The sequence below is a fragment of the Ananas comosus genome, linkage group 7 (genome assembly GCF_001540865.1).
Source record: "Ananas comosus cultivar F153 linkage group 7, ASM154086v1, whole genome shotgun sequence".
NCBI lineage: Eukaryota > Viridiplantae > Streptophyta > Magnoliopsida > Poales > Bromeliaceae > Ananas > Ananas comosus.
The window spans coordinates 1,042,832-1,066,942 of NC_033627.1; the positions used below are offsets into that span (position 1 = coordinate 1,042,832).

The 24,111-nt window shown below is 36.4% G+C and overlaps 4 protein-coding genes across 9 annotated transcripts; 2 read left to right on the forward strand and 2 right to left on the reverse strand.

The window, feature by feature from the left end:
- LOC109713489 lies at positions 1,835-5,585 on the reverse strand. 3 transcript variants are annotated; one of them, XM_020237599.1, is made up of 6 exons: positions 4,996-5,581; positions 3,860-4,080; positions 3,527-3,703; positions 3,295-3,450; positions 2,712-2,991; positions 1,835-2,316 (listed from the first exon to the last, which is right to left on the reverse strand). In XM_020237599.1, exons 1-6 carry the CDS (start codon positions 5,384-5,386, stop codon positions 2,078-2,080), a joined length of 1,464 nt encoding a protein of 487 aa, XP_020093188.1. In that variant the 5' UTR covers positions 5,387-5,581; the 3' UTR covers positions 1,835-2,077. The 3 variants fall into 3 exon arrangements, with proteins under 3 accessions (XP_020093188.1, XP_020093187.1, XP_020093189.1); XM_020237598.1 differs by having other exon boundaries at positions 3,848-4,080; XM_020237600.1 differs by lacking the exon at positions 1,835-2,316 and adding an exon at positions 2,323-2,625 and having other exon boundaries at positions 3,848-4,080; positions 4,996-5,585.
- On the forward strand, positions 6,602-8,141 carry LOC109713485. Its single transcript, XM_020237593.1, has 2 exons — positions 6,602-6,875; positions 7,685-8,141. The coding sequence occupies exons 1-2, from the start codon at positions 6,724-6,726 to the stop codon at positions 7,761-7,763; spliced, it is 231 nt and encodes a 76-aa protein (XP_020093182.1). The 5' UTR covers positions 6,602-6,723; the 3' UTR covers positions 7,764-8,141.
- Positions 8,860-14,203, forward strand: LOC109713482 (protein DA1-related 1-like). The gene is made up of 12 exons (XM_020237588.1): positions 8,860-9,051; positions 9,893-10,044; positions 10,406-10,490; positions 10,624-10,744; positions 11,276-11,396; positions 11,477-11,560; positions 12,005-12,124; positions 12,314-12,526; positions 12,659-12,721; positions 12,843-12,961; positions 13,132-13,190; positions 13,663-14,203. Exons 2-12 carry the CDS (start codon positions 9,934-9,936, stop codon positions 13,986-13,988), a joined length of 1,422 nt encoding a protein of 473 aa, XP_020093177.1. The 5' UTR covers positions 8,860-9,051; positions 9,893-9,933; the 3' UTR covers positions 13,989-14,203.
- Positions 14,432-22,263, reverse strand: LOC109713483 (protein DETOXIFICATION 33-like). Of its 4 annotated transcripts, XM_020237590.1 has the most exons (9): positions 18,476-18,578; positions 18,089-18,386; positions 16,490-17,031; positions 16,003-16,089; positions 15,813-15,869; positions 15,475-15,713; positions 15,252-15,370; positions 15,078-15,164; positions 14,432-14,799 (listed from the first exon to the last, which is right to left on the reverse strand). In XM_020237590.1, the coding sequence occupies exons 2-9, from the start codon at positions 18,284-18,286 to the stop codon at positions 14,722-14,724; spliced, it is 1,407 nt and encodes a 468-aa protein (XP_020093179.1). In that variant the 5' UTR covers positions 18,287-18,386; positions 18,476-18,578; the 3' UTR covers positions 14,432-14,721. The 4 variants fall into 4 exon arrangements, with proteins under 4 accessions (XP_020093179.1, XP_020093180.1, XP_020093181.1 ...); XM_020237591.1 differs by lacking the exons at positions 18,089-18,386; positions 18,476-18,578 and adding an exon at positions 21,970-22,263; XM_020237592.1 differs by having other exon boundaries at positions 16,490-17,027; positions 18,089-18,549.

The window sequence follows — 24,111 nt, forward strand, 5'->3', positions numbered from 1 at the left end:
TAATATGACATTCTAGGGATAACCATTCACTAGGCTCTTAATGCTGTAACCGTACACTCGGAGAAATATTTTTAGGTTTTTATGGAATAAATCGATCACTTTAGTAACATGGTACATAATGTCAAAATTCACTAAGAACAACAGGTTCAATAATTGTAGAATTATTTAAATATCGTGATAAATTATTTGTTAAGATCACCACAGCAACTACAAGATGGCTACAAATTCGACAGACAGATGGAAAGCTTTGGTAATGGGCATACCACATGGATGAGCTAACCCTTTACCCTGTAGAGATGGAGATCCGTGAAGATGCCCATGTGTAGTTTAGCCACATTTTATGTGATTTTTAGTATGTAGCATGGTCCAACCATATAGCCTCTTGCATTTATATTTTAAAAGTTTAAAGCGAAGAGAATCCACTCTCTTTATCAACAAAGATCATAGTCATAATTACGGTAGTAAGTTGATGATATAGGCTTAATTTATCTGGCTCCAATCCATTTCTCTGTACTTACAAGCAAATAGTCTTTAAAATGACAAAACATTGCCAACTCTAGTTTACAATTGTTAGTGATAAAAAAGTTGAAAAGTTAACGAGTGAAAAAAATTTATAGATATCGCCAAAACGTAATAAACGACGAAGTTCGTCTATAAAGATGAAAGGGTGAGGGAAACAGTCGGCCGGAATTACGGAGCTTAATCATGCGGTGTGTGATCAAAGAAACTTAAACGGTAAGTGGAGTATGTACTTAACTGATAATAAAATTGTAGAACAGCATAGGATTATGTACGCTAAATTCATTTCGCTTAATGAATAAAGCAGGTAGTTTGCTATCTCTTTCTCAAAAAAAAAAAAAAAAAACAGCGTAGGAAGAACGAAAAAGAGGAAGTGGAAAAAAAAGAAAAAAGAAGTGTTTAGATTCTCAGCCAAAAATCCGGGTAAGACTTAATACCACCATCTTTAGCAAAAGCAAAATTTGAATAAACATTAATAAGTACATAAATTACGTTAGATTCTGCAGGACTCGAGCAACCAAAGAACTTCCCCGAAAGGAAGTTAAACAGAAGATTGCAATGATGCGTCTTGCGGAATTGCAACAAAGAAGTAGCACTTCAGTACTTTCACTACAGGAAAAGGCTAAAGTTAAAACTTATTCGTCTCAAGTATGGAAGCTCTGTTTGACTTTTGAATCACAATTGCCGGGCGATATTGTTGGAAAATATTGTTAGAAACTGCGTATTCTTCAATAGCTATGTTCAAGAAATATTTCTGCAAAAGCTGTAGCCGCACCAGGGCTGCACGCATCCTAGAGTGAGAATCAGAACATGCGGCGAATTTTGCTGGTCTCTTCAAAACCTACTATACAGGATGTTCTTCTTATGGGGCCTAGCCCTTTATTATGAGCAGGCCCTTGTCCCCATTAGACCTTTTTGTTATTCTACGGATAACGAACAAGTTCAATTCCATCCGAGATCATGATTTTTGTCAGTATACAGTCACTTTTATCATTGTAGAATCGAGTAATAGGCACCATTTCTACACCAACTGTCCAAATGCCTGAATACAAATCAGCATCTACGATCACATAACATGTGATCCTAGTTGTAAACTAATACTATGATATCTATATAAGTAACAGGCGAAATTCTTCGCATATTACAACGAACAAGAAAGGAGCTTCAACCATGCTCCTGTTTTTTTTTTTTTCTGTTTTTTTTTTTTCTCTTTTTTTTTGAGAGAGATAGGTAGCATGCTACCCCCTTCGCTTATTTCATTTAGAAATAAACTTAGCTGGAAATGTGAATCAACAAGGATTCAACCATGCTCCTGTTAGAGGACAAGTTGGTCTCCTCAGGGCAAATTATCCTAGTAGAGAGTTAAATAAATCATTGCGAAGAAATTAGATCAACCGACTAGACCAAGAATGTGGACCATTTGGAGGGAGTAATAAGCAGAATCATTACATGCAAGTTATGGGTTAGAGATGCTATTTGCCAATGAATGATTAGAAGAAACATTAAAAATAGAGAGAGAGAGAGAGAGAGAGAGAGAGAGAGAGAGAGATTCAGATTCTCAAATAAACTGTCTTGGAAGAGGTTTCACTTTTTGCTTGTGGCCCATACTGTTCACCAGATCTTTTCGAGTGCATACAGGGAACATGTTGATTCCTGGCGTCTGTAGCCGCCTCAAGACGTAGGGAAAGCTTATCTGGTCCCGAGATGTGAATCGAACTACCTCGTTGAACCAAAGGCACATGAAGAGGTTTGTTGATGGTGTGTGCTCCCTCACAATAATAGATGCTTCGGCTAGAGCTGCAATGTAGCAACCCAGCATCAATGCATCAGTTTAGATTAGGTGTCCATTTGGTCTAGCTTACGGAACAGATTCTCTGCAACAAGATGCTGCCAGGTGTTTGACAACAGTAAGTCTAGAGCTTTTGGCCGAGCAAGAGCTTATATAAGCTTTTGGGCGCCAAAAGCAAAAGCTCTTTAATTCGATGCTTCTGCTTCAGCTACTCCGAGAAACTGTTAGGGAGGTGCACTTCGAAAGCTATAAGTGCTGCTTCAAGCAGCTCTATCGAATAGTTTCCAAAGAAGCAAACATACCCCAGTATCTTCCTTCTGGGATGGCATAGTATATAATTGCTAAGATATTGAATTGGCAAATTGTGTTATAGACCAGCCACTAGCTATGATTAGAAGCTAACCTTTCTTCCCATTTTTCAGTCTTTTATCATCAGGAATCCCATCTTGACGATACTGATTTAATTGCACTTCCACCTCTTCAGGGGTTGCTTTGTGCTTTTGAACAACGGCCTTCCCTTCATCATATAAGCTACTTCGTGCTCCATGCTCAGAAATAGCAAGGACAGAATTTGTATGCCAAAGAAGCGCTTCTAACACACCTATTGGATCTCTTCGAAACTGAGATTTTGAGTCCACCCAGATTGAGTACCTTGCTTTAGGAAAAAGGCGATGGCTCAGCATCTGAAGAAGAGAATTTCATAAATGTTCAGCCAAAGTAAAATCTAATCAGATCCCACCAAAGAAACCATCTAATTTGTAAAATGAATGATCGAGTGAGCCAATCATGTAGAAGTCAATTCTCAAGGTTAAGAATTAAAAAGTTGCAAAATTCCAAAAGAATATCTGAAGCCTAAACGAACTATTTGTGTTCCACACCATATATATAGTTAACAAGACGGCTGCTACCCCTAAAAGAATAAATCTTTGTTTTTGTGCACACGTGTGCGTGCACATGCACAGGAAATGAAAAGGAACTTAGTTTACCTTCGGTATCTTCCCGTTCAATCTTTGATCCGAGAAAGGAAGATCCTTAACAACTATTATGCGCCATTGACCGATCATGTTGTCATCACCAATGGTTTTTCCTTCCTTTTCCTGAGCTGAGCGAGTGATTTCATCCCAGAAGGCCACATAGCATACCTGTGATATAGAACAATTTTTGCATAAGCAGCCGAACATAATTGTTTACCAATCATCAAAATTTAGTAAAAGCTACCTTCTTAATAGATGCCTCTGTCATGCCTATAGGTTGGTAAAGATCATCACCGCCACCAAATGCACAGGTGGATACAACGGCTTTGCACGTTTTCATATAATTTTTGTCTTCATCAGAAATTTTAAAGCCTCCATTATCACTGTAAAAACCACAATGCACCACAGCAGTTTCATTCACCTGAAAATTTCAAGCATGCAGATAAATGCTATGGTAGAGAAACTGACAAGGCAAATAAAAGGACGATGACAACCTATCGCATGATTCCAAATGTCAAATTGCAGCTAATATAAAATAGAATGTCAAAAACAAAGAAGGCATTACATAATCATGAACCTTGAAACTTGCTTCTCGTTCACGAAGTGATTGATATCCAGTGAATAAGTTAAACCTTGTACGCTCTACTTGGTCCAGAAAATGAGTAGCATTGGCTTTGACGGTGTGATGTTTATGGTAGTCTGATCTATAAACAACTCTCCTTATGGGAAAATTGGGCTCTGCAGTTGCTGGGAAATCTAGATTCTCCAATTTCTCAGTACTTAGCATCTTTAAGCAAGCTGGCAATGCAAGAAAAGTATCAATAAGCAATATATTTGCCTTGGATTTTAGTTTCAACTAATTTAGAAAGTGAAGACAAAGAATTTGAATAGGAAATCGTTAATAATGGCAATAGCGATAGAAACTTTAACATGTTATACACATAGCAACATGAAGCAAGAAGGTTAATGGCCATGATAGAAATTTGAATTATTTGTGTTAGCAAATTTGAAGGAAAAAAAAGTTAGTGCAAAGCTGAAGCTCTATGTATAGTTATATCACAATGGTTAGTCAAATTGGTCAGCAACAATGTCTCCCTTCACCTATAGGAGATATAGTTCCTCAAGGCCTCACATCACAGCTCCAAAGAAAGAGGGAATAAATAGAATTGGTCAACTCAGGGGAACATAATCAGCATATTCTATTTGAGTCAAAAGTCAAACAAGCTAAGAGAGGAAGATCTATGCGGAATTGCAATTTAGTAATGGAACAACCAATAAAATTTTCTAAATCCCACGACTAAGAAATAAATTAAAATTTGTTCCTTTTCTCTATCAGTCAACTTGCATCTTGCGTACACCAAGTATGATCTTCACTTCTAGCAAAATACATTATGAATTACTTGTTAAAAATTTATACCAATCCCACAATTTCACACTTTTCGATCGGACCTAAGTAAGAGAGAAAAGTCAGCTATCTACATTAATTAATTGAACAAATTTTAAAATAAACTAATTCATAAGGTTGCTGAATTGCTAATATAAAATCCAAACAATCCTAGATTGCTAAATTCTAGTATTATAACATAAAATCCTAGTGGAGGATAACAAAAATTCTCATCCACACTACAATATTCAGTTTCAAAATTGGCTCACACATTGCAACCCAAATCACTCCATTACATTAATAAAAGAGATAGATTCGAGATGTCTTACGCTCTCTTACGCCATTGACGACTCTAGTGGTGTGATCGAGGCGATTTAGGTTTCCCAGCGACTCTCCGGAGACGGTGACGCGATCCGATCGGGACACTTCGCTCCGCAACGTCCAAACCCCAGCGGAGGTGACTAGATCTGGCTTAGCCCCTTCGTCCCGGGGGCTTCGTCCCAGCTTCGAGCTCTCGAAGAGGAGCAACGCGATCGCGGGGAGGAAGAGGAGGAGCGGCCACCACCGCACCGCCGTCCTTAGGGCTCGCCGGAGAATCTCCCGCCGCCGTAGGTGGTGGTGGTGGTGGTCGGGTTTCTTGCGCTTCTGGCGGACGCGGACGCGCATCTTTCCGGCGAACTCGTCGTCGTCGGAGACGGAGATGGAGATGCTGTTAAGCATCGAGGAGGACGACGACGCTGGGGATCGAAGGAGATCGAGAGGCGAGGGATCGGGGATTAGGGTTTCAAGCTCCTCCTCTCCGGCTTTTTCCCCTCGTTTCTCCTTTGAGCGAATGGCGAGTAGGGCCGAGTTAGACGCGGTCCGAGGCGGAGGAGGGAGAGGAGATTTCTAAATAATCACATTAAACAAATTAAGATAACCAAAGATTTTCATGTAACATACTATTTGAGTAGTGCTTTAAAAAAATATTTAAAAAAAAACTCTTTGCAACTGAATTAAATGTGCTAAATTTGAACTTTATCTTCATATTTCAGAATCATACTTTTAAATGTGCTAAATTTATATTACTAAATCCATACGCAATATAATTATTGCTGAAAGTATAAAGACAAGTAAAAGCAAAGACCAGGCTAACAGCTGAAGCTAATCCAAACCCAACATAAACTGAGCCGAAATTAGTAAATTAATTATCTGCTATTACAACTAAATAACGTTCATTCTGTACGAAAGACAATAACACAGTGGAACAATTTTTTCTCTTACTAACAAATTTTAGCGCCTTATTTTACGGCCAGCAAGTTGTGTAAGTATTGTATAGTTGAGCATACATAAAGTTAGAAATATAAAAATTATAACCATATATTATTTATTTAGTTGGATGTAATATGACACACTGTATACTAGATAATTTACTTCGTTATATGCAGTTGAGAAGTATTTTCTTTATCTAATTACTGTAGTTTAAAAGGTGATTAATTAGGATGGTATGCAATTGCCTATTATATAAAGTTAATTTCTCTAAATATTATAGGTAGAGTTTGTCATTAATTTGTGCGTAATTTTATCTTATTTTGTATAATTTTAATTATAACAGTTGAAATCAAATATATTAAATCAAATATTGAATTTACATGTAAATTATATTTAGATTCAACCAAACAACACGGAAGATGATTGTATTTTATTATTTCAAATCTTTAGCCCACTGAGTATTTATTATTTACAGCCCAGTATTTGTGCCTGAAAGATATTTATTTAACTTAGGCAGATTACGCTGAGTCAATTAAAATATAATTCGTAAAATTCTAACTACATTTTCTTTCATTTTTTTAAAAAAAAACGAATATAAAATTTCCTCTTAAACGGGCCGTGAAAATTCGAGATCCAGCGAATATTCTTCAGTGCAGCGTTTAACTATGGGCTGCGTAAAGCCCATAATCCGACGGAGCAGGAGCACTGTAGACGCTGTAGTTTAGTTTACTTTTCCTCTGAAACGGGAAGAAGAGCTCGCTAGGGTTTAGTGAGAAGAAGAAGAAGAAGAAGAAGAAGAAGAATCAATGGCGTTAACGAACTTCATACTGACGGTGGTGGGGGTGAGCGCGGCGATCATCCTCCTCCGCAGCGACGTCAAGCAATCCGCCGCCATCTTCCGCCGCAACGTCCGCCACATCCGCCATTGGCTCGAAGAGGAATCCGCCTCCGCCGCAAAGTAACCAATCCCTCCCCCCCTTCGCCTTTCATTGACTAATTAAATCCCTTGCATTAGTTTTGGGGGCTCGATTTAGTTCCTATGTCGTTTTATATGCTCATTCCAGTTGATAGATGTAAGTATCTTTAAGATTCATGTGCTTTATTGAGTTATCCTTGAGCTTTTCTCTGAATCTATCAGTCTATGATGGATTTTGGAGGTAAATTTAGGGTAACTTCAAACGAAGCTCTATTTCGCACCCGCACACACAAAAGGATGGAGCACAGTTCCTTCATATTCCTGTATCGCTCGATAGATGATAAATCCTTTATTTGGATCCTACAATTCTTGCAGGATGTTAAATATATAGTTGTTAGCTGACTAATCTGTTACATGCTGACAAATTTAACCCCATCTAACTTTATTTTGAAACTAGGATCAAAAGATTGAACTTTGATTCTAGCTTGGAGGATTGCGTTTAGGGTAGGTTTGAGGACCCATATATTTAGAAACTAGAACTGGTAAGGCCTTAGTGATGATTTTTGAGAACTTTTGTCGAAGCTTGGCATAACCTTTAGCTCACCTTACTAGCGCAGATTTCGTCATTATGTCTTTATATTTAAGTCTTCTAAGTCTGAATATGGTATGTTTCTTGCGGTTTACCCAAGTTATGACCACCATGACGATATACACCTTGACTATTGTATCGTTAATGATAATTTCAATGCTCGTCACAACTTAGGCGCCTCCTCCCCCGACACCCCACCAACTCCCCCAAAACTATTACTAGGAAGAGATTTGTTTTCTTATCTATTTTCCTTTTTCTGCAGGTCTGCTGAAAAATCAACACCCAAGGAGTTGGACTCTCAGGCTCTTAAGAAAGACACTCCCAAGGATGATAAGCATTAGATGGTCTTACACGTTTCCGGGAATTTTACTACTATTGGTTTCTTTTCAGTAGTACATCGATTGCATAATCTGGTAGTGGCGAGAGTTTATTTTGAGGCTAATCAAATGAGATGTAAATCATGTGATCTTGTGTAGCTAATTGGAGTGCTATGATGAGAGGAAAATTTTGCACTACTTGTCCAAAGTTTAAGCTCGTTATGTTGATTTTTTGCCGGCTCATCAATGGTCTTTTTAAACCCAATGAGGTGAACCCATGAAAAAAAAAGAAAGAGGAAGTTGTGAGTAAGAGGCGTATACATTGTTCTCTAATCTGTTCACTGAAAATGTTTCAGTGGGTGTTTATGTTTGAAAACAGATATTCTTGTATTGATGGTTGCACCTGAATCTGTTTTCTCCTTTCTTGTATGCTGCACCCTTTAAGAACTCACTTTTGTTCTGAAAAAACATGGGGCTTCTGAAGATCTGATATCAAATCCATCAGAATCCTCTCCGTTGCTGTGTTGTGGCATTGTAAAAGTTGGAAGGTTTTTAGTTGCATGTATCTTAAATTTATTGCAGGAAAATGTTTGTTAAACAAGTAGTTTGTGGCATTTGCTGCACTAGGAAGCAGGAAGTTAGTTAAACTTTTGAGCTTCTGCTGCGGTGAAAAGCCACCAGATGGATAATTAAGCTGTCTCTGTCACAATCCACAATCTTATTGTCGTCATATTGGGGCCACTATTTCTTGTAACGTTACTCGTTTAAGGCCCGTTAAACGTAGTCTTGGGCTGGGCTTATTATAATCAATAATAAGATAGAGTAAAAGTGGGGTAAACTTCACATAGAGATTACAACAACATAGCTTTTGACTTTTCGGGAGAGACGAGAACGACGCGCCGGCGCTTGCGCATCGCCCAATCCTGATTCTCTTCTTTCTCTCGAGAGTTCTTATTCAGTGTAACGGTGACATGTCACACCCAACCGTTACACCGAGCACTATGCACCTCATGCTCTTTTATGCGTGAAAGAGACGCGGCACCGTGCGAGCGAAATCATTCTATGGGTTCGCGGTGACGTAGGTGATGGCAACGCAAGAGCACGAAGGGCGAAAATAAGGGTGCGGCGATCTCACCTTTTGACTTATGCGGACGCCGGTACACGTCGACCCTTTTGGCTTTTATCTAACACAATACTACCTGTGCGCCAGATTGAGGAGATTTCAGAATTTTCTCTACCCTCTTCTCTTTTCTTCTCTTCTTCTATTTATTAGCTTTAAGTGAAGAGACGCGTATGGCTTATTTCCTTTGAGGTATGAGATACGATGTTTTTTTTTTTACTTGTGTTTTTATTATTCGTTTCCAGTTTATTGAGCTTGTATTTATGTTTTTTAAACAAAAAATAAAATTTTGGCTAAAATTAGATAGTCCTGGGAAGGAATTTAGTTGCTTTTTTGGAGTTTGGGAAACTCAGAGCTTCATGGTTCTTTCTCTTAATTGTAGAAATGATTGGTTTGCTTGAATTAGTTATAGATAGCAGAGTCTTTGCAAACTTTTCTTTTTTTTTCTTTTGGTGTTTTGCTGAGTTGAGCTAATTAATGCTCAGAAATGCTTACACAAGGCATATCACTATTTGGTTGAATGGAATTTTAGGAGTGTGATCATATTCTTGGATTTTCCTACTATTTTGGGATAGTTTAGAGCAAAATTAGTGTTATCTTCGGTTTGGCCTCATAAGGATACAGGAGGGTGAATTATCTTGGTTAAGAATAACTCTAATGATCGCGCCGATGAGTTATTCTAAGGGGAGCTAGAATTGTTGTTACTAGGTTATCCGAAAGTAACCCTAACCAGGGTAACTATTCCTTTCTATTGTGTTGGTTGAATAACGGGAATAATTTGAATTATCTTCTTGTTGTCCCCGGAACATACACAACCTTGATGATCAATTGAGCGGTTCGTGCCATTGGCTGCAATCGTTACCAATTAAATCCATTCCATTGAACCGTTATGTTTGAGAGCTATTATAGCAATAAAAAAAAAAAATCTGAACATCCCTCAAAATATTTTATTCTTATGTTTGCTATATTCTTTATAATGCTGTTGAACTAGCTATATTGAGTTCCACTGCTTTTGTGGTGTTTTATTGTTCAGGTGTCAACCATTCTGCTCATGTTTCAAAAACACTTCCAGACATGGGTTGGCTGGACAGGATACTTAAAGGTTCCAGCAGTAAAGTTTCGAGGGGACAATACCATGGAAAGTCAGTAGATGACGGGGCTTCAAGCGAACGCCGCAAATCATTTGTAGTGACATTGTTCTTAATCTCCCTTTTAAGTAGTGATTCTTTTTTGCGATAAAATCAATTCAATCTGCACTTAATGTTTCCTCTTCTGAGGCGGGGATATAGTGAAGAAAGAATCTGCGGATAAAGTGAAACCATGCTAATAACTGCATAAGCTTTCTGTTAGCGATGAAGGCTCGTGCATTATCGTCTATTGCATGCAGTCTTATTTTCCTGCTTGAAGGAATTAATTTTTTGTATTAATTGTCCTTTCCCCCTACTGTTGTTTGCCGAAATGATGTAGTAGCTTTCCAGCCCGTGTACTTTCATTTTGAACACCTTGTTTAGCACTTTATCCTAATCTTTAGTAGTTACATCAATAGGATCTCCAGTCGGACGAGAATGAAGATATTGATCGTGCTATTGCCTTATCTCTATCAGAAGAGCAAAACAAAGGGAAGGCAATTGGTTTGTATTGTACTTATCAGCCGTTGCCATATTATGCAATTTACTCATTGCAAGTTTTTCTTTTAAATTTTCAAGCATGTTTCTATAATTTAATCGGCATGTATGACTCTAGAAATTGCTGATTTTTTCTTAGATGTTGAAGATGAACAACTTGCAAGGGCCGTGCAAGAAAGTTTGTATGCTGAGTCTCCTCCTCGTCAAAATAACGAAGTATATCGACCATCATCATATGTTGTGCCCTTGGGAGGTTCAAGGTGTGTGCAGTTCGAATTGATTGGCATTTCATACTTGTCTCTATTACCTATGCAGCCATAAACATGTACGAGAGCCTATCTTCATAAAATATTCATTTAGTTCTCTTGATTTTGAGCATGTGGTGTTATTCTGCACTTAAGAGTTAATGCTTCTTTTTAATTATGGCCCTCATTACTTGGGCAAGAGAGCTTCTTTTATTGACAGTCTAGGAGTAGGTCCTCCATTCAAGTGGACAGAGAAGTAGTGAGAGACAGGAAAAACTGCAACCTCGTAGGTCCATTAAAGACAGTATCTAGTTATGCGAACCTTACTGGTGGTAGGAAGTAACTGCAACCTTTCTATCAAATGTTTGTCTTAATAATTGAGTGATATTTTCTTAATATACATGTTAGTTTGCTAGAGGCCTTATGAGAGTTTCCTCAGAGTCTGTTTTCACCTTATTTACCCAAGTGGTCAGTTTAGTCAGCTAGGACCATCATTCATCAATTTGATATCTCTTTTATTTGTTTGCTTTCATTTACTTTGTGTAGGATATGTGCTGGGTGCAAAAAAGAAATAGGACATGGACGCTTTCTTAGTTGTATGGATTCCGTGTGGCATCCTGAGTGTTTCAGGTGTTATGCTTGCGACAAACCAATATCTGATTTCGAGGTAGGTAAACTAGTAAAAAGTCATTTATCATCTCTAAGTCAAGTTGAAGCTAACATTATTCTTTTGACTGTTTGGCACAGTTCTCAATGCATGGGGATCACCCGTATCATAAGTCATGCTACAAGGAGCTTTATCACCCGAAATGTGATGTTTGCAAACACTTTGTAAGTAGTTGTCATTCCACACTTTTTTGACCCGTTAGCATTCTTGAATTAGAAGATCACTTTCTTTTATTTTCTTTCCCTGTTTCTGATATGTTCATTCCAGTAGTAGAGCTTAACTTATATTGGCTTCATATGTAAACATCATCAAAATCTGAAACTACATATGGAAGTTTCCTTTGGGCAATGTTGTATGAAGCGGTACTTTGTTCGTGAAAGGCTATCTGTGAGAAGCTTCGTAATGTTGGTTTTTCATGTATACTCCATGAAGGTTAGAAATTGTTTGTAGCTGTTGGGATTGGATGACAACTATTTGGCATGCGTAATTGGTTGTAGCTGTTGGGGTTGGATGGCAACAATCTGGCATACGTATTTCGATCTCTTGAAATTTTCTAACAGAATTTATGTGCTTGACTATGCTAACCTTTGACAATGACTGCTCTGCAGATCCCGACAAACGAGAATGGTCTCATCGAATACCGGGCACATCCTTTCTGGATGCAGAAATATTGCCCTTTTCATGAGAAAGATGGCACTCCTAGGTGTTGCAGTTGTGAAAGAATGGAGGTTTTTCAATTTACTTCTTTGCATTTTCTTCTCCGGGTGTGGTTGTGAGTGTGCGTTTTGGGGGGGGTGGGGGTTTCGTGGTTTGCAATCTTTGCCTGTTCTTTTGGGCCTTTTTGTAATATCTTATGCTTGATCCATTATTATCGGCTGAGTTTTCTGCTTGTGTCCTCTCTTCTTTTGAAATTTTAGCCAAGGGACGTTCAATATATCACTTTAGATGATGGACGGAAACTTTGCCTAGAGTGTCTGAATTCCGCAATAATGGATAATGATGAATGTCAGCCTCTGTACCTTGATATTCGAGAATTCTATGAGGGTTTAAATATGAAGATAGACCAACCAATTCCATTGCTTTTGGTTGAGAGACAAGCTTTAAATGAAGCCATGGAAGGAGAAAAACAAGTGAGGAAAATTATTCCTAAGATTTTCAATTTACTAGAACATGTGATTATTTTTTTTTCTTTTATATGATCTTTTTTTGTTCTCTTTCATAATTACATATGATTTCTCTTTTTTCTTTTATCTGGAGTGCAGGATCATCATCACCTCCCTGAAACCAGAGGTCTCTGTCTCTCTGAAGAGCAGATTGTCAGCACTGTAAGATTTGACAAAAGAGTTGCCTTTTTTTTAAAATATGATCTTGCAATTCCTGTAAATTGTAATTTTGTTTGTGAAGTTTTCTTCAATTTAATTAGTTATTAAAAATCGTTCTCATCAGATTTTAAGAAGGCCAATAATTGGACCAGGAAACAGAATCATAGAAATGATAACAGGGCCATACAGACTAATCCGACAATGTGAAGTAACTGCTATTCTAATATTATTTGGGCTTCCGAGGTACGGTTGACGTTCTTCTGGTAAATCTTCTGCTTAAATTTATTTGATCTTTTCCGAGAAACCTATCTTTTCCTCCTCTACATTGTTTACCATTAAAACTCTGAAACCATGAATAGTTATCTTCTTTTGCAAAGCTTTTGATTGCCATCTATGAATGTTTCTTCATGCAGGTTACTGACAGGGTCAATATTGGCACATGAGATGATGCATGCATGGCTTCGGCTTAAAGGTACTTTTTTTTTGTCAATTGATATCGTTGGAATTTGGTTTTACATTTTCCACAGTTTTTCCTTAGATAGATGCTCTTGGATGGATGTGACTTTTGTTCAGTTAAAAAGTCAAACAATTTATCTCTCCGCCTACAGAAACATAAAATTTTGGAGGTTACACTTCTGCAAACTCAAGCTCTCGCAAAGTCCTGTTCCTTTTTTCCTTTCCTCCCACCTTTGTCTCGTCACTCTAGATGTTCTGATCCTCTAGCATAATTTCAATGATTCTTCTTGTAAATACCCTCTTCACCAGTTAACCAATCAGTGAGTTTGAGAAATAACATTAATGATCATTTGTAGAGCCAACCATTCATGACTAAGTTCTCCTGTGTTGTCATGGAATCTCATTGCCATTTAGTCGAGATCACTGAATTATGAATAAATTTAGAGATGAGCTGATAAACAGTCAGTTTATAACTTTCATGTTTGTAGGTTTTCGATCTCTTCGACCGGAGGTTGAAGAGGGCATCTGTCAGGTGCTGGCCCACATGTGGCTGGACTCGGAGATCATGGCCGGGTCTGGCACATCTGCATCAACATCATCGTCGTCGTCGTCATCATCCTCCAGCTCATCAAAGAAGAAAGGCACAAAGTCCGATTTCGAGAAGAAACTTGGAGAGTTCTTCAAGCACCAGATCGAGTCGGATACTTCCCCGGTATATGGGGATGGTTTCAGAGCCGCTAATGAAGCTGTTGATCGCCATGGCCTCAGAAATACCCTTAACCATATTGGATTGACGGGGACTTTTCCTTTGTGAAACTGGTTCATGATTGTTCTTTCATTGAAATGGGATAAGTGCCAGACATTCTGAAGACTATATAGATTATTACATATACTACAAAAGAAGAATAGTTTCCCAAATAGAAAAAAGAAGAAAAGAGAAAATGGATAAATGCGTTTATGCTACAAAGACTCTTGTACCAAGACGTTAAAGAGAAAGTTAATAATGATAATAATAAGTTTTAATCCAAAGAATTCTTTTCTGAGTAGTTTGATAGGATGGTAAGGATGCTCATCATGCTCATCTTCGCCATTATCTTTAGCATTAGTTTTTCATTATTTATTATTATTTTAAAGCTTTCTAGCAGAGTGTCATCATCTTTTGCAGTGTGTGGAGCCAATTACTACTAGCTGTATTGCACTTCAGGAAATTCACAACTAATACTCATCTTTTCCATGGACTTTTGGGGAGACCATTTAATCCAATAATCTTTTTAAGATCGGATGAATACTCATATTTACTTTTGGGGAGACCATTTAATCCAATAATCTTTTTAAGATCAGATGAACACTCATATTTCTAGCTTTGCAAGAACAGTATTCATTCTCATTTGTCGGGTCATGACAATTAAATTTATATTTCCAGTGTGATAAACAATGAAACAAGGTGTAATAACTCCTATCTTCAATCGAAGATTGTATTCTGCAGCCTCTCTGTTTCTTTTCTTTTCTGTTTTTTCAGGAATAAATCTGACTCTGTAGTCTCTGCACTACTTTCCTGTTCCCGGATTTGGCTGGATCTCAACTTGTCCTCCCCATACTCTGATCCGCTCTTCCGCTAACATCGCCTGCATTGTACATCCACAAATCAATTATAAACAAGCTAAAAATTTCCTCAAAATAACCAAGCTACAAAAGTAAATTCATGTAGTTGACATCTGTCTAGCAATAAAGTATAAAAATCCAGCTGCTTCAACTTAACTGCTTCAAGGAACCAAGTGGTCCTGGTTTTTTTAACCTAAACTTATACTTTATTTCTACCTTAAGAGCTGTGCATAATAGTTCCATGGTACAAACCACTTAATTCAGGTAGATTTGAAGTCATTGGGTACTGGGTGTAACTTACCTCTTTTTGCCATTTAGTTCTGAAGGTGATTACAACCAGAATAACTGTTTGCAACAGTGTACCAACTAACATCCCCACCCAAATACCCTGCATAATAGAAAAGAAATAATCAATGCTTTTCACCACAACTGTACCAACTTGTTATGTTAATCTTAGGCCTCCTATATAACTTACTAGTGCATTGAGCTTAAGCTTGAAGCCAAAAATAGCTCCTAGAGGTAAACCAACAAAATAGTAACACCCAATGTTTATGAATGCAACCAAGGATTGCCACCCTGCTCCTATTGCCACTCCTGCAAAATATCAATAAAAATTTATAACAAAATCACCACTCGAAAAGTTTAGAAATATATGATTATCAAACTTTGAAAGGGTCTAATACAGTAAGTAGAATTACCAGAGAGTACAGGCTGAACACTATTGAGAAATATCGTAGCACCGAGAAGATACCCCAATTTAGAGGTTTCTCTTATCAATTCAGGTACATCTGTGAAGAACTTCGGCAGTTGCTTCCTTTCGACGAGAACTATAATCATAAAGATTAGCCCGATGAAGGCTGACGTAGAAACCGCAATAATAACAGAGAATTTTGCAGCTTTAGGATGATTTGCTCCAAGTTCATTTGATACTCTTACACTGTAAAATAAAAGAGTAAACACTGCGTTTAGCTTTCGGATATCGCTGTTTCTTTTGATGCCTATTACTTCAAAGAGCTAGAAAGGAGAATGCATATACCTGACTGCAGCATTGAAACCTAATGCAACCATCAGTGCCCATAGTTGGTAGTTCATGCTGTCATATACAATACGAAAAAAAGGCATATTACAAGTATTTTCATGACAAATAAATGTAATTAATTAGGACTGATGTGCATAAAAGAAGTCTCTGAATGATGATTTTGAAGTGGAAGATATTAAATGCTAACCAGATTGAAATAGCTCCAACTTGAGTCTCAGGATTCTCCAATAAACCCACCATGATGATCACTGCAGTGTAATACCAAAGCTCCAAGCTATACAGCAAGAACGATCAAGTTAAACTCTAAAAAATGTTGGATTCTCAAAAGCATTAAGGACCTGTTCGGATAGATACAAGTTATCTGGCAATAACTTGATTACAATCTACGAGAGTGATTTGAGTCCAGTGCAAGATCCTAATGCTCAAGTTACTCAAAATAGTCCTTTCCACCTGTGAGTTGATTTATTATAGTACTAGAAATATGATTTCGACTTTCAATAAACAGAAAAGAGAACTGATTTAGAGGTTGTGTATATTATGCAGATATAGACATCTTTTAAACTCCTCAGCAGTGAATTACGAAATCCTCAAGTAAACAAAAATTGAAGTCTCGAATCCAAACAGGCCCTTAGTACAAACTCTGTGCATGTTTCTGCGAGTAAAAGAATACGGACCATAGCATTATGGCTGATGCAAGTGAGAGTTTCACAAATGCCGCCAAGTTCTTAAACGCCGCCAACGAAAAGCCTGTCCAAGCTTCAGGGAAAAAGCCCGAAACCAAATAGACAAATTGAGCCAAGTTAATAAGCCACCACGAGACATTTCCGACCATCGCCGCACCGAATAAGCCGTAACCGAGCTTCGTAACAAAAACCCAATTCAGCAAAACATGGATAGCGAGAACTACTCCGGCTATCGCCGTCATGACCCAGACCTTGGTCTGAGATTGGTAAAATTTCTGCAGAGGGAAGTTCATGGCATAAGCAAATAACTGAGGGATTGCCCATCTAGTATACTTTCCCGCGACGTCAGAGATGTCTTCAGATTGGTGAAGAAGCTTTAACATTGGTGAGGTGAACACATAGACTGGTGTCAACACCAGTGCTGTGACTCCACATATGATCCATGATCTTTGCATGTAGATACCAAGCATTTGGAATTGTCCTGCACCGACTGCTTGGCCACAAAGTGTCTCCAAGGCACTTCCCATGCCTAGCTACAGAACAAGGGGAGAAATTTATTCAGAAACAGATTTAAAGCTAGGTAACTAATAGATTAAAGGACAACAAATAAGAGAAAACTTACTAGTTGCTTCTCCTATATAATCAACAGACCTATTATGATTTAACCACTATGATTTCTCTCGCTTAAAATTCTTACCATTGATTTTTTGACAATTAGATGGACACTGGAAGTAAAAAAAAATTATAACAATTTTATGTGACTTCCATGTATTCAATTTAAAACACATCTTTACTAGCTTCAGCTACTGTGCATCATTATCTAAAATCCAAATTTAAGTAATAATTCAGATACAAACACATATAAACAACACTAGATCCAAATTTTCCTAAAGAAAGGAAAAAAGAAACACAAGATACAACCCTGAAGTGCACTGCTCTGCTTCTATTAGCCATTAATAATGAAGAGCATGTGGTTGCAAGATTAATATCTTTCTCAGATGGACCCCTCGTTTAGGATGATGTCCCTTTTCATTGCAAGTTGCAAGAATTGTAAAAATAAAGAAACAGAAGTGCTTGTCGGTGGGAAGGAGAAGAGCACAAGATGTGCAAACTAACCGCATTTTCTAAATGTAGACTACTTAATACACCCACAATCAACTTAAGACTTCATGGAACATAATTTTAGAACAAGATATCTAATGTCAAAATTCAGTAATTTGTGCAATCAAATAAATTCTTAACCCACTTAAAATCGAGGTCTCGATCCTCACTAAGCTCTGACAAAATGAAATCTTAAATACTATGTTTGATTGATCTACAACGTTTTCTTAAACTGAAGTATCAAGTAGAATTATGCATCATGAAATTAAAGGGATGGCTAGCATATCCACTAACGCCAAAACGATTAACTAAACGAGCAAAATTTAGGAGTTCAAACAACATGAAAGTCATGCAATGATAATCACCGTTGACCGAAGAGTTAACCATAAATGATAAAACAAATTAAAAAGCTAGTTTTTAATTGTTTTTGTTCTTGTTTTTCTGTTTTGTGATTGGTAATTCATTCAAATGTTTTGAACTTCGAATTACCAGGACCCCGTAAGCGAAGCCTTCGACGACGTTCGTGACGACGGAAACGGCGGCGAGCTCGAGCTCTCCGATATGACCGACGAAGGCGACGGTGATGACACCGATCGCGAACTGCAACACCGCCGTTAGTATCGTCGGCGTCGCGATGCGCCATATCTGCTTGGATTCATCCCAGCTTTTCCTCACCACCCTCTTCATTGTAACTTCAAAAACAGCTCTCAAAATTAAGCCAGCGTTTCCCAGTAGATTCCCTTCGTTTGTTTCTCTTCTCCTCCAACAACGCAAGTACGTACAGTCCCTAATGCATAACCGTGGAGAGAGAAGCTGCTTCTTGGTTCAAACTTCAAAGGGTTTGTTTATTTATGAGTTTTGTATATGAAAACATACCTTATAGTGTTCTCACTATGTAGGACGCCTACTATATTTTAGCATCTTCGGAGCGTACAAAAGATATGTCATAGAGGGGGAAAAAAAATGCACGAATCTATATAAAGGGACAAAATAAGTTAAAGTTGAATGGAACGTGGGAGGCAAAAATAGACTATTAACTCATTAGTGGGGCTGAGACTGCCACGCCCTAACTTTTCAGGGCCAGCCATCCTAGAAATACTATCGTTCTAACACGCTTAATTTTTTTAACCTTTTAAACCTAGCAACCATCCAAAATACTTAAATCAGATTAAAAATTTAGCCTTATTATATCTTATATATAGGACTACCTGAAAGTCTCACAATCTTTTCTCTTTTAAGCTATGACGTTCTCGTCAGGCTTAGACTCATAAGTATCAAGCGATGTGAGACTCGTCTTGCTAGTCTGAACTGACTTTGTGGTGAGCTGCGCTCTACCCACAACAGTCAACAGAATGAGAGCCTCGCTTTTCTCGCTGTATAATTCTGACTCAGCCGAAACTCATATCACACTTTCGGCTGGTAATTAGCTCTGATACCAACTGTGATGCTCTAATTTTTCAGAGGGTCATCCATCCTAGAACTACTCCCATCTTAACACGCTTAACTCCCTTAACCTCTTGAGCCTAGCCACCACTCAAAATGCTTAAACCGGGTTAAGAGTTTAGTCCTATTATATCTTATATATAAAACTACCTGAAGTCTCATGGAGACTTTTGTTTTTGTTCTTTATTTATAAAACTATCACCCCCCTCAGAACTAGAAATTATCTTTGTAGGCCAGAATAGTATAACATAATTAAATATAAAAAAATAAATATAACTAAGAGCGTGCTTTTAAATATTATGTAAAATAATTAATTACTCTAAGAATTATAGCTACTAGATAACTGTGTTTATATTATTAGCCGTGCATTGCACTGGAATTTTTAATTTAAAATGAAAAAATATTTATTTTTGATAAAAAGTGACTTCACTTGGGGGCCGTTTGATTTGGTATAAGTGTAAATCAAAAATATAGTATAACTCAAGTTATTTTAGATCTTCACTTCACCTATTCTCGATTTTTTCCTCTAAAGTGTCGAACTCGACTTCCGTCACATTCAACCTTCTCTAAAAATATTTATTAAATAGTAAAATCTAAATTTTACTTTCTTTATAATAGATTAAAATTACCTTAGAATTACCTTTAAATAATAAAAAAAAATTTAATTATTTAGTAGATTAAATTTTAGAACGGTAAGTTTATCTCTATATTCAGGAAATAACGGGATTCACTTACTTACATAAAAATAAACAATAAAATTCAAAAAATTAATTTCACCAGCACTAAATTACATCAAAATAAACAGAATAAGTAATTGAATTTAACTTTCAAATTATACGAGTTACGTCAAAAAAAATAATAAAAAAATAATTATACTTCACGAAAATTCAAACATCACTATACTTTGAATTACGTTGGATTTACTGATTCCTCGATCCAAATGCCCCCTTGATGTCGTGGGCGCCAAAGTAGTAGGTACCGCACTGCTGGGGCCCTAGATTATAATTAACTGGAGAGCAAATTAAGAGCAGGTAATGTTGGTTGTTGGTTCTTTGACTTATTGCCTTTTCTTTTGAATCTGATCTTATTTTTCCATATATGCAGCTTTCTCTACTATTTTTGTGAGTTGACATGGATCAAGCTAAACCATAAGCTCATGATTGTATGGTTATGGAGCTCACTTTTTTTTTTTTCTTTACTTTGCAAGATAACTTTATCAACAATGCATGCAGTAGGAAAGAGAGCCTTAGGAATCACGCGCGTGTGCTCTTAATCAAAGTTAAAAAAAAAAAAAATATGCAAGAGATCTAATTATTGGCATAAACTGGATGTGCGCATTCATTAAGACCAAACTGCGAGTTGCTCTACAACTCCGAATAAAACTTGAAGAAGGTTTTACGAAGATGGCATTTTGTTTACGGTGAGTGTGAATAGTTTGCTAGAGAAATTGCCATTAAATACAACATATAGACACAAATACACATAATTTCAATTTGTATATAAATTAGCTTAACAAGAGATAGTGGGTGAGGAAATATGGCAAAGAGGAAAAAAGCCCTAAAGTAAACACCACAAAATTCTACTTAAAATGATGGCAAATGAATGTCCTTGTTTAAATTGACCCCCCCCTCCTCAACTTCTTAATATTTGCTTAATGGTCTTTCATAGTTTTTTTTTTTTTTTTTTGGGTGGGCCATGGGTATCTTTGGCACCCCTAGTTTTTTAATATTAATTACTTAATAATATGGTGCCAACATAACACTCTCTCTCTCTTCCTCCTAAGTCCTAATCCTCCAATTCGGTATACTCTTTTTTATGGGTGAAAATATATTAAGAGCCTCTTGCTTATAGATTATTTTGTAATGCATTTCTCTTCTCTAAAAATTTTATTTAATAGTTTTTTAAACTATCATTTATCTTAGGTGAACTCTTTTATTTGACTAAATCAAGGATTGCACTAAATTTAATAGCTATGTTAATTTTATTTACTAAAAAATTAAGAAATTACTGTTAGATTTAGTAAAATTTCTAAGTTATTTTAATATAATAATATAAATAAAATAATTATAAGTTAAACATCTGAGAATAAAAAAAATAAAGTTCATGCTTTTATATTATTTATTTAATTAACAATTTTTTTATAAAAATTTTTCAATTAGAAAAAAAAAATGGTTTATTATTTTTTACTCAAGCTTCTATTTTGAATATATTTTGGCCCCTTCAACATTGAATCCTAACTCATTTTCATGCGCAATGTCAATGTCACTATCAACTATTTATTTGTAGGTTTGTCTTTGTCGGAATAATTATTCAATCAAATGGGCTTGGATTCTTTATTTTGGCATATTCCAACCTAACGCAGATGCACCTAATCTTGACCTAGACATCTGTCACCTCTACGTCACAATGACTCATTAACTTACGAACCATCTAGAACAGTTTCTTAAATACACATTAATTATAAACTTTAATTACACTTTGCCATAAGATAAGAGATACATGGAAAGTCACAGATTACTTTTAGCTAATGTCATATCTTTACAGTGATACTTATAATTAACTGTTCTATGCAATTCAATAAGGCTAGCTAATTCCGCGATCCTAATCTTTAGAACCATGAATCTTGCCGATTCAGCGAGTCTATTAATTCATGTGGCCAATATATGCACCTAAGGTCTCTAACTGGAAAAAAAGTTTCTTTTACAAGCCTTAGCTGGGCTATATCTGGCCTTAGTTAAGCCCAACATCTTCTATGCCACCAATTCACCAAAGATCAAATCATGGATCAAAGTCAATTTGGACTCCTAGCTACTTGTCCTAACTTGATCTAACTCTAACAAACCACCAGATCATTTGACAAGCTGTACACCAAAGTATAAATTTCTAACTAAACTGATGCGCCTCGGATTAACACATAAAACATATACCAGAATCCCATATCCAAATCCTTCCACGACGCCCTGAGCGATGGAAACCGCGGCGAGCTCAAGTTTACCGAGGTGGCCTGCGAAGGCGACGGTGACGAACCCAACCGTGCACTGGAGAACTGCGGTGAGTATTACCGGCCCTGCGATGCGCCATGTCGTCTTCGACTCCTCCCAGCTCTTCTTCGCAATCCTCTCCATTATTATTCACTTAACATACATATACACGTACCTTATTATATATACTATATGTATCTATTTCCTTGAGAAAAGAAGCTACTTCATTTGGGCTTACACTATATAAGGGTGTTTATACTTGTGGGATTATTTGTATTGCATGCAAAGTAGTGGTAAAGGCTTTGGAGAAGGGGCTTTTGACTACTGCTTTGTTTGTACAAGAGTTTTGCATGGGTTTGGGATTGTGTGTTGCTCTGAGATCCTGCCACGTGGATTGACAGATTGTGAAAGAGGGCGAATTTGGTTGGGGACCTCTTTTGGCATGGAATGGATAAAATGAGCGGATCCCATACAGGCTAGAGAGAAAATTGCCTAATTTTAGTTGGTTACTTGGTTTGTTCTGGGTTAAAAATTAAATTTATTTTTTTTACAATTTAATTTAAGCTCGCATCCTTGAATTCTCTAAAAATCTCAGGATAATATATATGTCTGAGTATAAAATATTAGAAAAATTATTTTTTTATTAACTTAACTTTTTAGAGATAAATAATTATCTTGTGTATTATCTGGGACAGTCCTAAAACTCCTTAATTCTAAAAGATCATAAATTCACTTCACATATAGAAAAATTTAGAAAATGCAAAAACAACGTAAATTTCTATCTATCTATTCTGTCACATCGCATATAATATTGTTTACCTAAATATTCTCATCATGTATTATAAGCTAACTAAAATGTTTAGATTATATATAATTTTATTTCTATAAAATTAATTTTATTTTATATAACATTTAAGAAAATGGCACACAGAGAGGTAGTAACAATTTGCTAAAATCATGGTTGTAGCGAAGCAATCCTGGAGAACTGCTGATGTTGGATGTTGCGCAATGTCAAAGAATTAAGCTCGGAAAATGGCCAAAGACTCCATAACAATTATTGACTTAACAACGTCGACGAACACCGACCGTCTCTGAAACAAGTGGCAGAGAATTTAATGATTGGTACTCGAAGTTTTAAGTTCGAATCTTAGTTGATTCATATTTCCAGCTAAATTTATTTCTAAATGAAATAAACGAAACGGGTAGCATGTTACCTATCTCAAAAAAAAAGAAGAAAAAAAAAGAAAACACAACAACGTGGACGAACCAACAATTATCTGGCTAACACTTATCCCTACTTCTAATAATATTTTATTTTTAATAAGGATTAATTACATACAGTTTCTTATAAATATATCGAATAGTATATATATATATATATATATATATTCTTATAAAGTTCAATTTTTCATATTTTATTTATGTAAAAATTTTAATATTTTTAAATATACCATACTGTTAGGATCTCCTAGAAAATACTTAATTCTGATTAATGAATGAGGTAAATTAATTTTTTTACCTCTTTTATATTATTTGTGAGAGCAGAAAAAAATAAGATGGAGGTTTATGAAGCTATAATCTCCTGAAACTTGAACTAAAGCAAATAGAAGTGAACTAAAGCAAATTATAGAATAGATTAACCAATGAATATTACGTTACATATATTATTTATCTTAGAAGTTAACAACACCATCCTCCGTAGTTCTCGTTGGTTGGGTACTTGGCCACCGATGAGCAAATTACGGGTTCGAGGAATGGTGGGAGAGAGAGAAAAGGAGAGAAAATGAGGTATTTCAAAATACCTCCATTTTGGCCATTTCAATTTGGTGTAGATTTTAATGAATTCTGATATACTTGTAATTAGGCCACATTTTATTTTTTAAAAAATATTTTTTGGTTGACAGAATAGTGATAATTTGGTAATTTAATAATTTTAATAATGATTCACTTGTAATTATGGTAAATTTTATTATTTTAAACACTTTTTAGTTGATTGGACTGTGAACATCAGCAAGTAGTAGCAAATCAATTCATAGTTTAGAGAACATTAATTTTTTAAAAAAATAAAAGAAGAGTTTACAGCTGGGC